Source organism: Myotis brandtii, unplaced genomic scaffold (genome assembly GCF_000412655.1).
Source record: "Myotis brandtii unplaced genomic scaffold, ASM41265v1 scaffold74, whole genome shotgun sequence".
Taxonomy (NCBI): Eukaryota; Metazoa; Chordata; class Mammalia; order Chiroptera; family Vespertilionidae; genus Myotis; species Myotis brandtii.
The window spans coordinates 635,836-659,047 of NW_005370944.1; the positions used below are offsets into that span (position 1 = coordinate 635,836).

Here is a 23,212-nt window from a genome sequence, read left to right on the forward strand (position 1 = left end):
CTACGGCAAGCCTCTTCTGTTTTAAGTGCAAGGGTTACAGAGATAAATCAGACGCATCCCTGCTCTTGAGACAAGCAGGAACACAGAAAATTACAGAATAAGGTCCCCCATGAAGAAGCAGAGGGGTGTAAACACATAGAGGCAGGTAAACCATCTCAGAGGAGTCACTCGGGATGAATCCTGAAGGATGAGCAGGTGCGTAGACTACCAAAACAGCAGTCCATATGGTGTGCGCGGCATGGCAACAGGAAGGCATCTGGAGCAAGCAGGTGGAGGCAACTTTGCCCCGGAGGCTGTTCAGTCAGCTGCCAGTTTCCATCATGAGAGTTGAGTGGGGCCCTCTGTGCTCTTCCTCTGCCCTTGCCTGCAGGGACTATCTGGACCAAACTACCCCTCCCCCACTAATCCAGCCTTCTACTTCCTCCTGCAAACCACCCTACCTCCACACCCCACAGCCCACAGGTGAGGCTCCACACAGGCCCAGATGAAGACACATGACACAGCAGGATACACAGGGCCAAATGTTCCCATTTATTATGGTTCACTCAGTTACCACAGACACACTGGCTCAAGCAGTTCAACTGCCAGATGGAGAATGGTCTATGTCTCCCAGAAATAAGAATACAAAAACAGGTCACTGGCTGCAAACCTGAGGATTCAAAAAACTGAAGTGGGCTTCTTCCACCCCACCCCCCAGACCATCCTGCAGAGATGAATCTGTGCCCAGCCCCATTTCTCATACTAGATCTTTCACCAGAAAAGTGCTTAGCTGCCTGGAGATGCAGCATCCAAGGGCCTGGACAAGCTCAGCCACACACAAGTAGCAGGCCTTCCAAGGACAATCAGGCATGGTCACATAGGTCTTGGGCCAGGACAAAGGAAAGGCAGGAAGAGAAGGAAATTGACTGGAGGTGGTAACCAGCAGGTCCTGGATCCTGGGCTTGCAGCTAGACCACAGGCCTTCTGAAGCTACCACAGAGACTAAGAGAAAGGGAGCCAGAGGTCTGGGCTTGGGGAGAAGACAGGGAAGGAAGAACCTAGACCTAGTGTACTATGGGCTGTAACAAATGCTTTTTGGAGAGAAAGTGGTAGAGGAGAGAGCCAATCACACTCTGGCCCAAGCCTAAGGGACCATTAGAAAGAGAACTTCCCAGAGGCCCTGGCTCCCTTATAGGAAAATTAAGTGCTTGGAGCTCAAAGCTCAGGATCGTAACTGGAAGCCCAGGTGCTGGGTTCCAAGCTGGAGCCAGTCCACAATGGCCAAGCAGGGTTTGGTTCTTCAGGCCAAATACCCAGGTAGGAGAAGGGAGAGTAGGAAATGAGCAGCTACTCCTTGAGTGAGAATCCACTCCCCTCCAGGCCTCAGAGAGCCAGGGTCTTTACCAGCAACATTCTCATAATACTTGGAGCAGAATAGCCCTATAACCCTGAAATCACTGTCCTGGAAGAGAAAGGGGTTCTGGCAGGGTGAGGAAGGGCCAAGAACCAAGGCCAGTAGGCAGAAGGTAGCAAGTTATCTTGATGTGAAAAAACAAACAAAAGCCAGAGAGGCTCCCTTCCCACCAATACTAACCTGAAATCCCATTCCAGCCATTGAGCCTGCTGAAAAGATTGGCCCTTTGCTTCTTCCTGGGCCCTAAATTCAAGTGCCCAGAACTGCCCTGTGACCAAGAGCAAGTTGGCAAGGGGGAGTCATGCAGCCCTCTGAATGGGCCATGCCTGCCCTCTCCTCTGATCTTCCCTCCAGGCCCAGCCCTCTGAGCCTATCCCTTCTACCAGAAGCACACAGAACAGCTACTGCTGCCAGGAATCCAATGGTCAGTCAACTCAGAGACACCTAGTACCTCCCTGCAGGCTTGAACCAGCCAGACCTCACCCAGGAAACAATAATTATTTACATATCCTCTACTTCAGCTGTACCTTTGCCTGAACACCACCCAATTCTTCAGGGAAGGCAGGGTAGGGTGGCAGCATCAGGCCACAGCAGCTTGGGGTTTGGGGAGAGACCTAGGCAGAGGGGCTCGAGGGGTCGCTTGGAAGAGAAGCAGGGGAAGCAGGATAGGAAAAAGAGGAGCCTGCCTCTACAGGCTTAGCTCTGAGAGTCAGGGAGATGACACTGCAATGCCATTCCCTGCGAGACAGGTGCCCAAAGGGCTCTGCATCAGTGTGCCCTCCCACATCAGGGCTAAGGCTCAGCATTCCTATCTGCTTCTTTGATCTGGGAATGGGCTCAGTCTCAGGAGCAGATACTACTGCGACATTCAGCATTGGGGAAGACAAAGAAAAGCCACATGGGGAAGAGAAAAATCCTGGGCAAGAGAATAGACCACAGGGAATGTGACAGCAGAAAGAGAGGAGGGGAAGGGTACTCAAATTAGGAGCAAGGAAAGATCCCCGGCCTGTCCCACCCTCCCACCCACTACCACCACTACCATGAGTGCTAAAGAGTGTCACTTCCCAATAAGACCAAAAGTGGAAACAGTTTCAACTCATCACCCTGGGGAGGGGGCCAGGCTCTCTCGGCTATGCCTCCTGTCCCATGAGGGGTCCTTGGGCCAAGGTCAGAGGGAGTAGCCAGATGGAGGGTAGGCGGCTGATTTAGTTCTAAATATACATCTAGCACCACAACAGAGACCTCCACTGCACACGACTTTACATGGGACATGGACACAACTACTACTGCAACATGGGGCAGCTCCATGTGCAGCCTACAGCTCTTAGAATGCTCAGAGCAAAATCCAAAGGGGCAGGGGATATATATATATATATTTTTATCTTTCTTTCTTTTTCTTTGTACAAAGAGGAGAAAAGGAAAGGGAGAACCCTGCTTGGTCACCACAACAGATTATGTGACTTGAGCCCCATCCCATCATCCCCCAGCCCTGCCTCCCAGTAGGCTTGGCTGGCTCACATCTCATTAGAGTATGTGTAGTTGGGGGTGGCAGAATATTGAGTCTGCGGCTGATTCATGGCACCCTGGGCTGCCCCCATGGCTGCATTCTGGGCTGCTTGCTGCACGTGTGGGTTCTTCCATGCCCCCGTGGTCCACTCCTCCTGAGCTTTGCTGAAACTTCCCCCACTGCCCCGGTAGAATTTATGAACCTGGAGGAGGAGGAGCACAAGGAAGAGTTAATCAAAGCTAGTCCCCCCTCCCACCTGTGCTCTGTGCATCAGGAGCAAAGTCCACCAAGCCATTCCACAGTTAGTCCCTGGGGAAACTTCTGGGTCCTAGCCCCTTTCCAAAGCCACCCCCTATGACCCTGAGGTAACCACGTACCATGCTGAGGGCAATGAAGGAAAAGACAGCCACAACTGTGAACATGATGGTGGGAATGAGCATCACCACCGCTGAGCCAACGTTTGTTCCAAAGAAGGAGATGGTGGCAATCCAGCCGCTGTAGGAAGAGGCCAACTGTGAGGCTACCCAGCACGGTGAGGGTTATCCAGGAACCACCCCACTATATACTGGAGCAAGGGACCGTCTCATTGTCACATGGAGAGACCATATTATTGGGTGCAAAGGGACCATCTTACTTATACCCAAAGGGCCTATGTCAGCGGTTCAGGAAGAGTCCTCCCCATGGCTCAGGAGATGAACTCCTCAGACATAATGCTTCTTTTCCTCGGGTTCTCCCATGATTTTTGACACTCAGCCCCCAGAAACCACTGTAAGGTCTTCTTCTCCTCAAATGCTATGGCTGTGTCTACTCCAGTAGCTTGAATCCTATCATACTTTCTATAATTCATAGTGTCCTCCCAGGTCAGACAGCTTAGCATATGGAGGTAAGCAAAAGACATTAACAAGGTGCCACCTATGCTAGCCATGGATCAGTCCCAGATACCTCAGTCTCTTACCAGATGCCCCAGCCTGGGATGCCCACAGCCTGGATGATGCTGATGACCAGCTGGGCCATGAAGGTGAAGAAGAATGCCATGAAACTAAAGGAGCTGTCAGTCCTGCAACAAAGGAGATGGCTCCCATCAGCTGGGCAGAGGGCTAGGGATTCCCTGTTTTCAAGGCCCCCAAGCCCTTCCAAGTTTAAGTGAGTACACAATGGACAGAAGATAGTCAAAAGCCTTAAATGAGAGGCCAAAATGGGACAGTGTTTAACTATGGATCTTTGCAGGATTCCACGTTAGGTCTGTGTGTGCAGCATTACATAGGGAGACATCTCTTCATGAATGGACCACCCACTGGTACATTGGTTGTTGGCCCAACTGGCACAAAAATAGATGGGCCCATTGTGGCAGGAATAAATGACCCCATTGTCAAGAGGATGGACAATTCCATTGGCACCAATACTGCTAGCTCCACTGGTACATGGATGGATGATCCTATATGCTTAGAGACAGAAAGTCCCACTGGCACTAAAATGGATACCCTATTGTCACCAAGACAGTAATTTAATTGGCACATAGTTAGATGGTCTGGTTGGCAAAGACATTTGAGGCACCGGGGATACTACAAAGGCACCAAGACAGGTAGCCTTGTTGGTACATGGATGAATAGTCCAATTGGTACAAAGATTGAAAATTCTATTTGACACAAAGTAGACACCCATTGGCACCAAGACAGCTAGCCCAACTGATACATGGATGGGTGGTCTCTTTGGTACAGAGTTGGATGACCTCATTAGCACATAAATAGTATCACTAGAATATGGATGGCTAGTTCCACTGGTACATGGATAGATGGTTCACTTGGCACTAAATCAGCTAGCCCTATGGGTACAGGATGAGCATCTCCACCAAGACAGGTGGCCCCATTGGCAACATTTAACATGCAGCTGCCTGGGGAAAGCAAAACTAAAATAGGCGTGGTCTCTACTCTATGTTGCCCACACCTAAGGGCAGAGTGATGAAGAAAGGAACTAAAAGAAAGGCTCTGACTCCCAGCCCTCTCATCCCAGCCTTGAGCTCCCGGGAAGCCCAAATCTTACCTGGCAGTCTGAGCTGAGGGTGAATAGGGAAAGTAAGTTTGGGAGATGGCAAAAAAAAAAAAGTGAGATAATATGTAGAGAAGAGATGGGGAAGGTGAGCAAAGAGGCAGGGTTAGGAGCCGGGGTCAGCACCAACCACTTACTTGAAGGCCTTGTAAATGGGCCGAAACCAGCAGACGTAGGAGCAGGGTGTGAAGAGGATGAGCCAGAGAAAGGCGAGGCCAAAGTTGGTGGCTCCCCCACCTCCAATCAGCCACGCGAGACAGCCCACCAGGTTCACCGCCAGCGTGACGCTGTTCACTGCAGACCCAGGAGCACATGCACACACAGAGACATACACCAGACATGAACACAAACACCAGGCCCATGCAGAGATACATGAGCACCCAGACACAGATACATACATCCATAACTCAAGACATAACAATCAAACCCATGCAAACAGAGCAAGCAGAGAGATACGGACAAATACACATGCATACCACATTTACACATATTCACACCCATAACCCATATCAGTGAACACACACACACACACACACACACACACACACGAGTACAGATTGTAAGAAAGAAGTCTGGGAGCTCAGACCACCCCTCCCCACACCCAGAGAACAGAGTCTCCAGAGCAGGAATCCAGAGCCTCAGCCCAGCAAGTCCCATTGAAGGGCTCCAAAGCCTCAGGGTAGTAGAAATGCTCTTTTCCTTTTATGAATGACCTCAGCCCCTGACCCTGCCAGATCCACAGCAATCACCAAGGCCAAGGCATGGGAAACCCATCTTACATCTTCTCTTGCAAGGTAGGGGCACAAAAAGGGGAAAGTAAAAGACCTTGTGGAAACATCTATTCAAGCCACTGTATAATCTGCCCTGTACTTAAATGGGGCAGGCAATAGTGGCTGGAATCTCAGTCTTTATCTAATCCATTTTTTAGACAACTATCATGCTACCCACTCCAAGAAGCCTTCCTTCACTACTGCAGCCTTACTCATCTCCCACCCCTCTGCTCTCTCACAGACCTGGGTTGCTCTCATGGTTCCCTCAAGTACAAATCCCAGCCCATCAACCAGACTAGAAGCTCCCCAAGAACAATACCCAGGCTCCCCCTCCTCCGTGCCCACATAATTTAGCTGAACCTCAGAATCACAGTATCAATGAGTCACAGCCAGTCGGGACCTCAAAGACTCCTTCCTCATCTGATGCTGGCACTAACACACACCCAAGTCTTCTGACACAAGGTAATCCCTTCCTGGAACATTAGGCTGGATCCCTTTAAGGCTCCACAAAGACCTGCTGAATAAACAAAGGAAGAGGGGCTCAAATGGAGCTTCAAACACCCAGGCATGTACTGTACTGGCTTCTGAATAGAGCCCTTAAGCATTATATACATTTCTTTGGGAGCAAAGCATCTGGCAGGCACCTAGAGAGGACTTAGGAAGATATTTATAGCCCTTAAATCCAGCTCCTGAATGAGATCTTCTCAGGGGCAGAATTTTCAGAGCCCAGGATCAGGTGAAATGCTCCCCAAGTCTGCTCTGACAACACCGTCACTCTGCAGGTACACCCATCTCGGGTCCCTCATAATAAGAATGAACATTTATTCCTATGCATTCAGCTGCATTTCCTCCTTTCCTGTTTACTGCCCCCAAATTTCCTGGAACCTTGGTGTTCTTACTGATTCTATTTGCTCTTTACACAAACTAGACATTAACCTGTTTTAATATTGGTTTACACCTCTCTTCCCAGCCCCATCTCTCTCTAGCTCAGTTGATCTAGTTGCCTCTCCTGCAATTATTCTACCAGTTCTTCGGAATTCACATCCATTGACTTGGCCACTTTCTCTCTAGCCATCAACTTTTTTCTATCTCCACTCCTCTCTTTATCTAGCTTAGATGCCATACTTCTCATTTTCTTATTCCCTCCCCTGCCCTGTCATCTGATCACACTCACCCCGGATGAACACAACTCCCATCTGGACCTGAACTGACTGTTACTAGGAAAAAAGGAGACCGCATCCCAAAGGCCTGATAGGACTATAAATTCATGGTAGTCAATCTCAAATGGACCCATGCATGGTCCATAAATTTTGAATAGTGTATCTACCCTGTGTCCACAAACATGCTGTCATTCTAATCCCAGTCTCCTCAAATCTCCTAACCCCACTTCTACATCCTATTTTAATGGAAAAATTCTCTTCAAAACATCTACAGAACTACCCACACCTGCCCCATCCCTTCTTTCTCCTATGTTATATGAGGGGAAATGGCCCCATAGCCACCCAAAGGTCAAGCCAGGACTTGAAACTGAGTTTGTCTGTCCCCATATTCTTTCTATCATTCCATGAAGGACCTGTTGCAAAGACAGTATTCTTTCTCACCTTCCTGGCACAATTAATCATCTCCCCACAGGTAAGTAGCTAAATGCAGGACTGACTCAAGGCAACATCACATGTGGCAGACCCAGGTTAAGGTCACCCTGTGATGCCTGGTGTTCCCTGGGACTGGTACCCAGCATAGGACAGCCAGATTCCTCTCCTTGCACATGCCGAAAGGGTACCTATGACCCAGCCTGGACACATCCAAGTCTAATCCCCCTAAGATGATACCTTTCCCACCAACCTGCCACAGATCATCAGAAACTAGGGCCTTTACATACCTGACCTCAAAATCTTAGAACATTAGAAGTTCTAAGAGTCCATACAGAGCTCTACGTGGAACCACAGCAGTCACTGAGACAACACCCTCTTCTACAAATGAGAAACCTGCTTCTTGGAAAGTGGAGCAACCAGCCCAGCTTGATCTCAAAGAAAGCAAAAAAAATGAGGCTTAAGGGAAGAACCCTCTCCAAATCCAGAATCCTGAGGTTCCCTAGAAAACTACTCCAGTGGGAAAGGAAACAGAGAGCAAGAGACAAAGACCCTTATCCAAATGGTCTGTGAATGGGAGATGGGGGTTGGTGGGAGGAGAGGCCTAGATCTTGGGGTTGAGGAAAACTGAGGCCCAACTGGGGAGTGGCCCCATGAAAGGAGCCTTTTGGGAGTGAGGGAGGGTGGAGAATTACTGGCCCATGCAGATGCTGCAAGTGGAGCTAAAAAGATAACCAGCCTGTGGGTACCCCACCCTAGTGCCCCACCTGGATCCCCCATCCATAGCACTCACACATCCAGAGGTAGTAGAGGCGCTTGGTCATGCTGAGGTGCTGGGGAGGGATGTCTGCCTCAAAGTCTTGGTAGAAACATGGCTTCAGTGGGATGAATTTGGGCAGTGGTGGGAAGTTGTTCACTCTTTCTGTGGGTAAAGCACATCACATGTCATCACCTTGAATGTTCTCCTCCCCGACAATCCAATATCATCATGTTTTCCCTGGCCTAGGCTGCCCGGAAGGCCTGTAACCATAGGTCACTTTGCTATCCTTACCCAACAAACCATGCTTCCTCCAGGATGTGTGGTTCCCAAAGTAACCAAAGGTCCCAAGGTAGTGTCACTGCCTCTCAGAAGAAAAACAGTAAATGCTGTCCATCAGGGGTTCAGCATTCTCCTCAGCAGGGAGCCAGTTTCAGGCACTAGTAGGAAGGGTTAGTCTGGAAATGGGGGTTCTAGCCTCAACTCCAATATTCTGCTCTTGAGCAAGTCACTACCCCTCTCCAGATCTCACTTTATCCAGTGGGATGAGGGTGGAGCTAAATAGTCCCTAAAATTCCCTGCAGCTCTGGCATTCTGTACCTGAACCTTGGGAAATCAGACAACTCAGAAACCAGAAGGACAAGGTCTCAGAGTATTAGAGAGCAATGGTGACAGAGGGGACAGGGACTGTGACACCCATGCCGCTCATCAGTCCAATGGCCAATAGGACCAGGACATCAGGATGCTTGATCCCTGTTCCCCAGGGTCAGAGATCTGATAGAGGGCTAGACAGTGTCATGTTCAGGGTCACCGATAGACAGGCCCAAGTGGGGAACCAGGGAAAACCTGGGGACGAAAGGACAGAAAGAACCTGACCTCCAAATACTAGGGAAGATAAGGAGACTAGGAAGAGGTCCAACCACCCTATGCTACTTGAATGTCTTACCCACATGGCCTGTCCTCTCCTTACCTGCCATGATGGCACCAGCTGGCCCAGCCTCTTTGTTCTGAACTGGAAGGAAAGAAAAGCCAGAGAAGGATGAGGATCATGGCCCATCCTAACGAGATCCTTTTCTCAGCCCCAGCCGGGCTGGATGCTCCCTGGGGCCAGGCCCTGTTCACACTCTCACAGTGGGATGAACCCAATGGAGGCATCTCCCACCTCACAGAGCAATCATTCCACCAGCTACCTCCTTCCACATGGCACAAAGTCTAACCACAGAAAACCCCATTCAAGGATAGGAAAGAAACCTAGAATGGGACCATGCAGGAAAAGGCAAGTGACAGAAAGGGCTGGGGGTACTAGAGACTTCTGAAAGAGGAAATTCTATCCCTTGACGCTGAACACAGCAGAGCCCTGGCCTCAGTCATAGGCTGGGCTCCTCTTCCTCCTGCCTTTGCCTTTGGTTATTTGTTCACTTATTGGGGATTTATAATCTGTCAGGCACTGGGGAAAAAGCATGAATAAGAAAGATGTAGTCCCTGTCCTTGAATGAAACAGTCAATAACCTCTGCAGTAAACAATATAAAAGGGAAGAATGGCTGCTATGAAAACATACACAGCATATATCAAGGTGATCTAACCTGGTCTGGAGAGTCGGAAATTAAATATAATCAGTAAGAGGTGACCTGAAGACCACAGAGGAGTTGCTCAGGGCAGGGCAGCCTTCTGGGCAGAGAGGAAAGCTCACAGAGATCCTGATGCAGGATCTCTCACTTTTAAACAAGGGAAAGAAGGCCACTGTGGCCAAGGTAGAGTGCAAATGAGGAAACAGCAGGAGTGTAAGGCTGGAGAGACGAGGTAGGCAGGGAGTGATACTTGAGGCCCTTAGGAGCAAGTACGAAGGGGCCGTGAGATGGACTTGGGAATTGTGGGGAGAGAGGCCATCCTGCCAGCTCTAGCCAGTTAGGCTCAGTGGATAGAGCCTTGGCCTGAGAACTGAAGGGTCCCAGGTCTGATTTTGGTCAAGGATACATACCTTGGTTCAGGCTCGATCCCTGGCCCTGGTCTGGGTGTGTGTGGGAGGCAACCAATCGATGTGTCTCTCTCACATCAATGTTTCTCTCTGCCTCTCCCACTTCCTTCCACTCTCTCTAAATATCAATGGGAAAATATCCTTGAGGGAGGATTAACAAAAAACAAAAAGAAGATTTTCTGCCAGCTTCAACACTGGGGGAAGGGGGCATGTTAACAGAGAGCCCCATCATAGGAGGCAATCCATGAGAAAAGATGCAGGATCCTGGGGAAGACAAATAGCTGCCACTGACTTGCCAAGTCCTAGGTGTTGTGAGACCTCCAGACAGGCTGCTTTGTAGACAATGGGGATATTCCAGTTGGAAGTTTCAGCAGGGGGGCCTGACTGAGACATACATTAAGTGAGTTAAGGCTAAGGAAGTAAATGAGCAATCAACTCGCTAAAACAGTAATTGGTGGAGCTACATGCAAAGCCAAAATCAGAAAATGGTCTATGACCAAGTGCTAAAGCAATGCAACATTTAAAAGTTGGATAGAGCCTGACCAGTGTTGCTCAGTGGTTGAGCGTCGACCTATGAATCAGGAGGTCAGGGTTCAATTCCCAGTCAGGGCACATGCCCAAGTTGCAAGCTCAATCCCTGGTGTGGGGCGTGCTGAAGGCAGTCTATCAATGATTCTCTCTCATCACTGATGTTTCTCTCTCTCTCTCTTCCTCTCCTTCCCTCTTTGAAATTAATAAAAATACATATTTTTTAAAAAGTTGGATAGAGATTTCTATAAAGTTTAAAAACAGACAAAAAAATCTATGGTGTTAGTGCTGGTTACACAGAGGTGTTGGTTTTGTGAAAATTCATCAAGTATACAATTACGATTTGTGTACTTTCCTATTTGTTATATTTCAATTAAAAGTTTGCTTTTATTTTTTTTTTGTTTGTTTGTGTGGTTTTTTTTGTTAATTCTCGCCAGAGGATATTTTTCCATTGATTTTTAGGAAGAGTGGAAGGAGAGGGAAAGACAGAGAAATATCGATGTGAGAGAAGCACATCGATTGGTTGCCTCCTGCATGAGCCCGATCCCTGACCAGGGCTCAGGCTGGGGAAGAGCCTGCAACCAAGGTACGTGTGCCCTTGACCAGAATCGAACCTGGGACTCTTTGGTCCACAGGCTGACGCTCTATCCACTGAGCCAAACCAGCTAGGGCTAAAAGTTTGCTTTTAAAAAAGAAAAACCCTCCTAGAGCTCCAGTCATATTTCTCTGGATCCAATGAAAAGTATGGGCAATTATAATCTTTTGTGGCCCCTTTGTGATGAAATCAAACACAGATATAAAAACCCAAAACATCTACCACAAAAGGAAAAAAAGACAAGCATGATAGGGACCCACATGAAATGATACCCTTACACAGCTGCATTAACTGTAGCATTGTTTGTAAAACCGAAAGATTAGAAACAATCTACATTATTAAAGGGGACTGATTAAATAAATGGTACAGTCATACAATAGACTGCTCTGCAGCTATTTTTAAAAAAATACTGATATGGCCCTAGCCAGTTTGGCTCAATGGATAAAGCGTCGGCCTGCAGACTGAAGGGTCCCAGGTTCTATTTTGGTCAAGGGCACATGCCTGGGTTATGGGCTCGATCCCCAGTAAGGGGGCGTGCAGGAGGCAGCCAATCAACGATACCCTCTCATCAATGATGTTTCTATCTCTCTCTCCCTCTCCCTTCCTCTCTGAAATCAATAAAAATATATTTTTTAATTATTTTAAAAATACTGATATGGAAAGATCTCCACAATTACTAGTCATTGAAAAAAATGCGAGATGTTGAACAGTCTATATAATATGCTACCTTTCACATTAAATAAAAGGGGGAGGGGGCCTTGGCCAGGTGGCTCAGTTGGTTGGAGTGTCATCCTGTACATCAAAAGGATGAGGGTTCAATTCTGAGTCAGGACACATACCTAGTTTACAAGTTTGATCCCTGGGGCGCGTATGGGAGACAACCAATCAATGTTTCTCTTTCACATCGATGTTCCTCTCTCTTTCTCTCTCTCTCTCTTTCTCTTTCTCTCTCTCACCAATAAACATGTCCTCATGAGAGGGTAAATAAGTAATTTTTTAAGAAAGAAAAAAACAAAATACAGACAAGTATAAATAGTATGCCACCTTTTATGTAAGAAATAAAGAGAAAGAAAATGCAAATTAATTAGCTTATTTTTGCAAAAGAAACATAGGAAGAATAAACCAGAAACAAATAACATGGTAACCTACATGATGGAAGGGCTGGGAGGAGTCATGAAACTTCTCTAGGTAAAGATTTTTACATATTTTTGTACATATAATGTCTTACATATTCAAAAACTTACACCAGAAATAAACCCTAAAGTTGAAATAAGCAAAAACAAATGAAGCTGACACAACCATGGAGAAAAGAATTAGCCACGTAACTTGTCACAGTGCTCTGTGTTCTCTCAGAGAGATCTAGCTCAAGGACAAAATCACTGGAAAAACATCTTATACATTAACAGGTTTTCTGTTACTGTTGGTACCGAGGTGGTGATTCTGAAACTTTGTCACGTGTACTATAGGAGAAAGCTATGAGTAAGTGTGTGTTAATGGGAACCTGGGTTTTCACTGTTAGAGTATGAAGACAGAATATGGAATGTGGGAAGGTAAAAAAGAGCCCTGTGATGTTGGATTTGAATTGGAGGTATCAGTAAGAATGCATGACTTAAAAAATATCTATGGCTGATCCCAAACCAAGACAAATACAAGGTTAGCCTAGAACAGTGGTCGGCAAACTGCGGCTCGCGAGCCACATGTGGCTCTTTGGCCCCTTGAGTGTGGCTCTTCCACAAAATACCGATTTCTGCACATGGGCCACGAAGTTTCAATTGCACTGTACATGCGCGCCCGCACGTGGTATTTTGTGGAAGAGCCACACTCAAGGGGCCAAAGAGCCACATGTGGCTCGCGAGCCGCAGTTTGCCCACCACTGGCCTAAAACATCTTGTAGTGCCAGAAACAAGTTATTCAATGAATGGAGGCATGTAAAAAGGACACCAGTCTGAAGGGCTACCACCAGCCAAATTTGGGACCATTAAGAGTATCAAAAGTAATAATAAAATAATATAACATACTGAATTTTTAAAAATAATTTATGAGTCCAAAGTGACACTCTTATTTTTAAAAGAGAGGGGAAAAGGAAAAAAGAAAGCTCTCCTTTGCAGAAGAATGCTAGCTATGAATGTAAAAGAATTAAAAGACTCTCTCAATTTTGCAGTCACTAAGGAAATAGCTGATTCAGGCAAGGATCATCAATAAATGCTAAGCCTTTCACTGGGTGAAAGATTGTTCGAAGAGAGTCACAGAGTCTCAAACTACTAGGCCAAAGATGACTGAATTACAAAAGGAAACAGGCACTTATCCTGTGAAGAAAGCTAGAGAAGCCACCTTAACAAGATGATCAAACTAAACCTCACCAATAATGAGACAAATGGACATTATGGCCTCCCAATGTGAGCAAGGAGGCTGCACAGCATCACCTGTATAGTATTCAGACCCAAAATGTTTAACCTGAATCTAATCATGAGGAACAGTCAGACAAACCCAAGTTGTGAAGCATTCTAAAACCTACAATGACCCAGACTGTTAAAAAAAAAGCCAACATCTGAAAAATTAAAAAAAAGACAAAGATAATTTTTAAGAGATAAGGGATTTTCTAAACTAATAGAGACAAAAAATACATGGCAATGGAAACCATTGTGTGAACCTTGATTAAGGGAAATACTATAAAGAACATCACTGAGGGAAAAAAACATCATTGGAGTAACAAAGGAAACTTGAATATAGACTCTAAACTAGATAATATTGTGCCTATGTTACATTTCTAGAGTGGGATAATAGTATCAAGGTTGTAGGACATGCCTGTTCTTAGGAAAGATGTGTTCAAGTGTTTAGGGAAAAAGTATCATGATGTCACTTCAAATAGTTCATAAAAGAAGAAATGATAAAGAGATAGATATAGACAGAATCAAAGCAAATGTAGCACATGTTCACAACTGGTGAATCTGGGTGAAGCTATATACAGTAAAAAGTGCCCCTTCTGTGGCCTTTCACCTGGGTATACGGTAACTGCACAATAAAGCAATTCACAATTAATATTATTATTTCAGTAGGAGTCCTCTTTTATCTAATGTAATTGAGACTAAATGTTGGTCAATTAAACAAAAAGTCAGAAGTCTCATTTAAAATAGGTATTTGGCCCTACCTGGTTTGGTTCAGTGGATAGAGCATTGGCCTGCGGACCAAAGGGTCCCAGGTTTGATTCTGGGCACACACCTTGGTTGCAGGGTCCTACCCGGCCTGGGTCCTGGTCAGGAGCATGCAGGAGGCAACCAATCAATGTGTTTCTCTCACATCAATGTTTCTCTCTGTCTTTCCCTTTCTCTTCAACTCTCTCTAAAAGATCAATGGAAAAATATCCCCGGGTGAGGATGAACAAAAATAAATAAATACATACATACATACCTGCTCATTATTTAAGAAAAAAAAATAAATAAAGTTATATGTATTTGGTCTGACTGGTGTGGGTCAGTGGCTAAGCATCGACCTATGAACCAGGAGCTGACAGTTTAATTCCTGGTCAGGGCACATGCCTGGGTTTTGGGCTCAATCCCTAGTAGGGGGTGCACAGGAGGCAGCTTATCAATGATTCTCTCTCATCATTGATGTTTCTATCTCTCTCTACCTCTCCCTTTCTCTCTCTGTAATCAATAAGAATATTTTTTTTAAAGTGTTCCTTTCAATATTTCTTCAACTTCAGCATGCAAGTTGAAAAATATGAATGTCAGTCATGGGTGGGTTATAACACATTGAATGAAAATAATGTACAAGTCTAGGGTGACATACAAAAGAAAGAGAGAGAGGAAAGGAAAAGTTCTAATAATAGAAAGAATCACAGAATTTTTTTTAAAAATCACCATTTGTAGCCCTTGTATAAGAACTGATACAAGCAAGGATGATCAATGGCTGTTAATAAGAGAATCACACAGTTTGAGTACCACACCCTAGATTAGTTATAAATCACAACAGAGGAAAAGTAGTTCAATAATGAGAAGATCTGGCAGACCAAGTGACCAAATTTAGCATTTCTGGTAATGGGACCAAAGGACATCATGCATCTCCTGACACACAGAAAGACACAAGATCATCTATGTAGTGTTGTTGCCAAAATGTTTACTTTGAAAATAGTATGAAAAAATACCCTGAAAAATCCAGATTGTGGAAAATTCTCCAAGACAAATGTTAATGTCATGAAAGACAAAAAACTGGTAGGGGGACTCATCTAAATTAAAAGAAGACTTAAGAGACACACAGCCAAATGCAATGAATGATCCTTTAGTGAATCCTAGAATTTTAAATCACAGCTCTAAAGGACATGTTTAGGACAAGTAGAGAAATCTGAAAATAGATTGCATAGTAGATATTATTATTCAGTGTTAAATTTCTTAGGTGTTGTGGTTACCTAGGAGAATATCTTTGTTCTTAGGAGATACATGCTGAAGTATTTACAGGTACAGTGTCTTGTCTGCAACTTACTTTCAAATGGTTCTGCAAAAAAAAAAAAAAAAAAAAAAAAAAAGATAAATAGGTAAAGCAAATGTGAAAAATATTAATAACTGATGAATCTAGGTGACATACCTTAGTACAGGTGTTCATTGCACTGTTCTTTAAACCTTTTTGTAGCTTTGAAATTTTTCAAAATAAAATATTGAGGGGAATATACACACACACACACAGGGTGGGGCAAAAGTAGGTTTAGAGTTGTGTGTATGAGAAACACTGAGTTTATTCTTGCACTATTATTTATTAATCATTGTGTTATTTTCCATATGAATAACTGTAAACCTACTTTTGCCCCACCCTTATGTATTTGGTAATAGATACTCAAAGAATCTCTAGGATATCAAGGGGAAAAAATGTGGCTCCCTGGGGGACAGAGAAACTGAATACATGTGGAGCAAGTGGGGAAAAAGAATTGTTACTATGTATCTTTAGACTATCTACCCCAAGACATCATGGATTTTAAGAGAGAGTGTTAATTTTATTTACACACACAAAATAATACTGCCAAATTGTAATTTTAAGATGCCAAAAATTTTAAGACACAGACATTAAAATGTTTTCTGAAATATCAAAATGTTCATTTTAGTACTGATGAAATTTGGGACATCTTTTCAAATTATGAATCATGTGAATGTATTTATTACCTGTTTGAAAAAACAAATGGAAAAAAGTCAGGCAAAAGAGGATAAGCTGGCAAAGAATGAGAGGAAGCAACTGATGAGGCAGAAGAGAGTGGAGTCTCCAAAGTCAGTAGACAGTGAACAAATACGACAGCAGGAAAAGGACTGGGCCGAAAATGTTCATTATACTCAGTAACAACAAGTCATCTGTGATCCCAAAAAGAATTGTTTTGGAAGGTTGGGGATCAGAGTGGCAGCCAAATTAGATCTATAGTCGAACAGGTAAGCAGGTGTAGACAGCTCTTTGAAAAAGGGTGCCTATGCCTAGGAAGAGAATAGAGAGAGATAAGGCACTAGCTAGGTGGGACATAGGGTCCAGGAAGAGATATGGCTGATGGTTGTTTAAGATGGAAATAAATAAGCTAGAGATGTGAAGGATCCAGGGAAAAAGTTGCAATTACAATAGACAGAAGTTAACCCTTTAAAAAGGAGAAGCATGGGACCCAGTGCAAGGAGGTAAGACAAGCCTCAATCCTAAAAGGTAGGAAGGAGAGCATGATGCAAGCAGATGCAGGCAGGTTTAAGGCCTTGGAAAGGAGAGTGAGAGTCCCATGTATCTGCTTCAATTTTTTCTGTAATATTGGAGACATGTTGGAGTTGAAAGGGAGGAAGTCAGAGTAGAGGATCCAGCTAAGTTCATGAGCAATTACAACACAGCCTGAGAAGTGCTCTGGGAGAGCAAGTACAAAAAGCTGTAGGAACATAGCAGAGCACCTCCCTGATTTGACCTGGAGGAACCAGGGAAGGCTTCATACAGATGAATCCTGAAGGATGAGTAAGAGATGGCTAGGGAAAAAGAGAATCAGGAAAACAGGTGTGAAGATCAGGAGACCAACAGCCTAGTACAGGGGTGGGCAAACTTTTTGACTCGAGGGCCACAATGGGTTCTTAAACTGGACCGGAGGGCCGGAACAAAAGCATGGATGGAGTGTTTGTGTGAACTAATATAAATTCAAAGTAAACATCATTACATAAAAGGGTACGGTCTTTTTTTTTTTTTAGTTTTATTCATTTCAAACGGGCCGGATCCGGCCCGCGGGCCGTAGTTTGCCCACGGCTGGCCTAGTATATTCAAGGAACAGAAAAAAGTAGAGCCAAGAAGTGGGAGGGACAGAAAGGCAAAAATAGGGTTGATAAATGGGAGGGGCCGGGGTCATCCAGGCCTTGAAGGCCATGGGCAGGATTTGAGCTTTATTCTCAGAGTCCTGTCAGCCACTGAAGAATTTTATTATTCTTCTTCTTTTTAAAAATATAGAGCCTTAGCACGGCCTGTGTTGCTCAGTGGTTGAGCACTGACCCATGCACCAAGAGGTCACTGGTTTGATTCTGGGTCAAGGCACATGCTGCAGGCTTGAGCTCCAATAGGGGGCATGCAGGAGGCAGCCAATTGATGATTCTCTCTCATAATTGATGTTTCTATCTCTTCCTCTCCCTTCCTCTCTGAAATCACTTAAAGTATATTTTTAAAAAGATTATGTTATTTGTTTTCTTTATTTTTTATCTTTCTTTTCTAATATTTCTACAATGGTCATATATCATTTTTGCAAAAAGACAAAGCCACTGGTTTAAAACAGCAGCAACTAGTGGAGAACATAGGGTTAGAAAGTTTTTTCCAGATAGGAAATGAGCTTATTTACAAGCTGGTACAGTTAGAAGGGAAAATAGCTGATGGACATTAGTATCTCAGGAGACAGAGGGCCAGCTTCCATAGCACAGAATAGGCATATTAGACTAGGACCCTTCCTTCTGCTGAGATTCAAGAAGTGGAGAAACATGGGTGTGGTTCCACTTCTCCCACAAACCCCCAATCACCCTTTCGATAAATAAAGGGTTTGGAGAGAGTAGCCCAGTTTGGAATACTCCTCCCATGAAATGAAACTAGGAGTTGTTGGGAAGAGGGAAAGGATTTCTTTCTTTCTCTTTCTTTCTTTCTTTCTTTCTTTCTTTCTTTCTTTCTTTCTTAATAATCACAAATTTTTTTACTTTTTTGCAATAATCATAAAATCATGCTGACCCAACATTTCATCATTTATTTATTATTTCTCATCTGATGTATTCTTATTTACCTGTTACATTTTGATGTTCATTTGTTACTAATTAATTCCACTATGTCTTCCTCAGCCAAAGGTGCTATGTCTTTCATTTAGTTAATATGATGTAGTTTCATAGGCCAAACAGTATGCATAATGCGTGTGGTAAGAGTAGAATAACTGTTCACTATTGTTAGGGAGCATGACCTTTGAGGATGTCTGGAAATCAGATCTTCCTTCAAAATTTGACAAATCATGAGTTCACTAATTGACAAATAATTTGAACTAAAGTGAAGTACTATCTAAATTTAAATAACAACTCATTTTGGCAAGGTTTCTCTATGCTATGACTACGGTGTATATAGCTATTTAATTTGTTAATGTTTGGCCATGTCATTGGTCAACATCGGGGCTTAAATTTCAGGCCCTTGACACTCTAAACCAGCCGTGGGCAAACTACGGCCCGCGGGCCGGATCCGGCCCATTTGAAAGGAATAAAACTAAAAAAAAAAGACCGTACCCTTTTATGTAATGATGTTTACTTTGAATTTATATTAGTTCACACAAACACTCCATCCATGCTTTTGTTCCGGCCCTCCGGTCCAGTTTAAGAACCCATTGTGGCCCTCGAGTCAAAAAGTTTGCCCACCCCTGCACACTCGGTAAGTCAGTGTTCTCTATCTTGCCTCCCGACCCTTACTTACGTCACTAAAGAAATACCTTTATCTTTCATTAGTATTCTTCTCTCTACCTTCCTCCTTTCTCTCAAGAGTCCCCAGTGATGAGGGAAAGGATTTCTAAAAAAAAAAAAAAAATGGTGGAGGGACAGCTGAGGCTGGAGACCCCGCATGGAAGTAGAACCAAACTGCTCTGGTATGTGAATTGCGACTTCTGCTGCTGGGTTGGGACATGCAGGCAAAGTGGCAGGTTAGTTGAGGGCATGGGCCAGAGAATGGTTAAAATCCTGGACTATGGGATCCAGATAAGACATAGAAGGTATGATGCTCATCGTATAGAAAAAATGGAGGTATCAGAGAACGAGAGGTCTCTTTAGGGTCCCAAAGTAGGTAAAGAAAAAGTTGGACTGTGGTCAGAGTATACTGGAATTTAAGATTTCAGAGGTAGCCACATGCCAATAATGACCACACTCAGGAGTACTTGGTAGAAAGGGTGGCAGGAAGAGGCATTGCCTCCCATGAGACAATGGGATGTGGAGTGGGAGACTTGTCCAGCACTGAAGTCCTCCAAGAAAAACAAGGAAGAGAGACAGGGAGATAACTGGGTAGTAACTGGATTCTAGGGGGCTTAAAGGAGGAGACTCTAATCCTGGCTCCAGCCTTACCTCTGTCCCTCGTCCCAGGCTATCTTCCAAAGGTGTGCCCATGGTTACAGAGAAGTCAGTGTAGCAGAGTATGGATGACACAGAGTGGGATAAGCCAGAGCTCATGGCCAGAGCACAGGGCAAGTCTGCTTCATTTGTATATGAAGGTTAGCCCAGAAAGAACTTAGGCTTGGGAGGGCTGCAGGAGGCTACGGTCACAAGAATGGAAGGCTCCAGGCTCCTCTGCTGTTATTTCAGTGTGTGTGTGTGTGTGTGTGTGTGTGTGAGAGAGAGAGAGAGAGAGAGAGAGAGAGACAAAGATAGAGAGACTGACAGAGACAGAGAAAGAAATGAGTGGTTTCAGCAAACCAAATTTCTTGACTACAAAATGGGAAAAGTAGCAATTTTGTTCCTCAAAATGTTTTTGGTGATGGGTGAGGGTGCTATCTATAATAATAAAAGCATAATATGCTAATTAGACCGGACAGCCCAACAACGTTCCGGATGAAGCCGGGGCTGCAAGGGCTGAGCCCCTTGCACGAATTTCGTGCATTGGGCCTCTAGTATATATAGCAAAAGAACCTGAGAAAAAAATAAGATAGCAAATACTACCTGAATTTTGTTTTAAAAACCCAGATTATAATTTATTCCATTTCTTACTGTGAAGCTGGGAGAATAGAAGATTCCACAGTGGAGAGAGTGAGGCCCATGGCAAGGAGAAGAGACTCAAGCCTGGACTCAGATTAGGCCAGAGTCCTGGGGCTGGTTCCAGGGCTGCCTGCTGCCCAGCCCTCCCTCCTCCCCAGCATGAGCCCTTCATCCTTGGTATAGAAATGGTAATTTTCTTCCTGCCTGCCTAGAGCCCAAGATGGAAGTTTTCCCTTCTTGCTCAACCTCTGGTCCCCTTATCCCACCCCTAACTATGAAGTCCCAGAACTATGAATCATGCTGAGAAAGTAACACTCTCCTGGCATTGCTATCACTGTCCAATGATGACTCTTTAGTAGCACCTACTGAACCTGTGCCTAGCATTCAAGGCCTATGCCAATCAGCTACAAAGCTATCCCACTACCCTTTGCTTCTCTACCACAGGCTGACCTGCTTCCCACACAACCCAGTTTCATTCATGAGATCATGTCTATCCACCCCTCTGCTTGCAGTGCCCCTAAATAAGAGTCCTGTCAGCTCCTCTAAGTCTTACTGTTTTCTCACATCCTATCTCCCCTGGGAAACCTTTCAAATATCCCTGCTATACATCCTACTGCTTAAATTCTGAACCAGTTATTGGCCACCAAGCGGTCTCTCATGGATGGGCTTTCCAGAAGGGACCCAACACAGGGCAGGACACAGAGCACTGTCAACCTGTGTTCCTGCTTAAGACCTGGATACCCTCCCAAAAGGTGGGAGAGGAGCAACTGATGCCCTGCCCCAACTGCTATGCCCACAGCTTCTGTCAGCCCTGCTGTCCCACCTCCAGGAAACCTTCAGAGACTCCAGGCTATATCAGCAGGGAAGGAAGTGCAGCCCCTAAAGGAAATGTGAGGAGGAGCAGGGAGAGGGAGGTAGAGAGAGGAGAAAAGGAAAAGGGAGATGAACTGGGAAGGATGCTCTAAATTAGAACAAGCAGCCTCCTCAAGGGAGGTCAGTACTTAATCCTATTATTTCATCCCTAAAGAAAGGTGCTGGCAAAAAGATGCCCAGAGAGAGGAATAGCCAGCCAGGGAAAGGACTCCATAGGCTTGTAGACCTAAGAAGACCCTCTTTCTGTGGCCCATTCACCAAAGAGACTCCTCTCTCAGCTTTAAGGGGTTTGACTTCAGGTTCACCAAACCCAGATCAAATCTCAACTAGCAAGACTTGTGTAGCCTCCCCAGAAAAATCATTCCCACCAGTAATGCCCCTGAAAGAACCATCTCCCTCTTTCAAAGCCCTGCCCCTCAGAGGTAGAACCAGTAGCTGCAAAATTCTTTAGACTCCCCCACCCCATGGGCTCACAGGCAGGCTCCCCAACAGCTGTGCTTAATTCCCATCTCTATGCCTTTGCCTACCATTCCCCAGGAATCCCCTCTCTTCCCATCCAAATTTCACCTCCTCCAGGAAGTCTCTTATTCGCTGGCTCTTGCTCCCCTTTCTCCTTGTGCTCCTTGTGTCCACCGGAAGGTCTGTCTGGCCCTCCCTAAACTACCCATCTGAGAGCTGGGGCAATTCTCAGTCTCTACTTGGTTCCCCTACCTCCCAGATCAAAAGCTCCCGAAGGCAGGCAGGGGAAGGGACGGGTTCCCAAACACCTCACCCTTATCCTCGTGACCGACTCCAGCCAGCGTTGGAATTCGCTACACGCGGCACACCCAACACACCACCTCAGCCCTGGGGGACCCCAGGCTCAAGCCACTGCACCCCCCCGCCCCCCCTCCCGCAAACCCTGAGGCGGCTCAGACCAGCAGTCCAAAGGTCGGTCGCCCCTGGGAGGCGGGGGTGGGGTGGAGGTGGGGGAGTAACAACCTGGGTCCACCAGCAGGCGCGCCTCTAGTGAGGAAGGACGCAAAGGATGCCACAGTTACCCCGCCTCCAGTCGCCCCCGTCCCCTATGGCGTGCACCATCCCCAGGAAAGAGAACACCGGTTTCCAGGGGGAGAATGGAGGGCCCAAGGCCCAGTCAGGGTCCAGAATCCAGAGGTCTGACGTCACCCAAGAATGCGGGTTTCCTCTAGGGAGCTAAGGATAGGGATGGTGGGAGCTGGAAGGCCTGGGAGAATCCGGGGCTCCAAACTGGAAAGGTGACCTCGACTCTCCACCTCTCCAGCATCTCGGCCAGCCTCCTGCGTCCAAAGGTGAAGCGTAGTGGGTACAAAGTGGAGAAGGGGTGACCCCCGCCCCTCGCCCTGCGCCCAGCTTCCCTGCAAAGCCCTTCTCCAAGCCTTCAGGCCCGGACTCACCCGCTGCTGTCGCTCGGAGGCCGAAAGGCCGCGGCGCTGCCCAGAGCTGCGCTGCACCCGGCGATGCGGCGCCAAGCCCGCCGCAAGGCGCTGGGTCCTGGGAGCGGGGAGCGCGCGCCGCCCCTGACCGCAGCAGCTCTCGCGAGACTCCCGCTCCACTTCTAAGGCCTTTCTCCCTGCTCTCGCGAGAAAGAAGTCCAGGACGCCTCCGCACGTTCCCGGAGCTATCCGAGGTCCTAAGTCCTGCGCGATCAGGGGCACGGCGGGGACGTGGAGGAAGAAACCCAGGGACGGGAGCCTGGTACCAGCAGCCGAAGCTTCAGCTTCTAAGTCTGTAAACTGGGGAATAACCCCCAAGCCGGTTCCAGAGGCCTCTGGGATTTACCAGGAAGGAGGAGTGAGAAAGTTTTGTGAACAGGAGAACATGGTGACTGATGAAGGTCCTTCAGATCCACATCCAAGGGGATGGAGGACAGAAGATCAGAGATGAGACATGAAGAGAGAGAGACATATGCACACGAGACACAGAAAAGCAAGAGGAGAGCCGTGGAGATAGAGATACAGAAACTTGTAGAGAA

At 46.0% G+C, this 23,212-nt stretch overlaps 1 protein-coding gene across 2 annotated transcripts; it reads right to left on the minus strand.

Annotated features, from left to right (window-relative positions):
- Positions 1 to 508: 508 nt before the first annotated feature.
- Positions 509 to 22,717, minus strand: SCAMP5 (secretory carrier membrane protein 5). 2 transcript variants are annotated; one of them, XM_014530472.1, is made up of 9 exons: positions 22,635 to 22,698; positions 19,098 to 19,174; positions 15,641 to 15,652; positions 9,033 to 9,074; positions 8,099 to 8,227; positions 5,084 to 5,240; positions 3,856 to 3,957; positions 3,278 to 3,395; positions 509 to 3,102 (listed from the first exon to the last, which is right to left on the minus strand). In XM_014530472.1, exons 2-9 carry the CDS (start codon positions 19,108 to 19,110, stop codon positions 2,908 to 2,910), a joined length of 768 nt encoding a protein of 255 aa, XP_014385958.1. In that variant the 5' UTR covers positions 19,111 to 19,174; positions 22,635 to 22,698; the 3' UTR covers positions 509 to 2,907. The 2 variants fall into 2 exon arrangements, with proteins under 2 accessions (XP_014385958.1, XP_005882820.1); XM_005882758.2 differs by lacking the exon at positions 19,098 to 19,174 and having other exon boundaries at positions 15,567 to 15,652; positions 22,635 to 22,717.
- Between the last annotated feature and the right edge of the window lie 495 nt (positions 22,718 to 23,212).

Excerpts from the sequence above, each read along its gene's own strand:
- SCAMP5 (XM_014530472.1), bottom strand. Across the intron at positions 8,228-9,032 it reads AGCTGGTGCCATCATGGCAG|AAAGAGTGAACAACTTCCCA; the intron begins GTAAGGAGAGGA and ends CTTTACCCACAG. Across the intron at positions 5,241-8,098 it reads CCTCTACTACCTCTGGATGT|TGAACAGCGTCACGCTGGCG; the intron begins GTGAGTGCTATG and ends CTGGGTCTGCAG.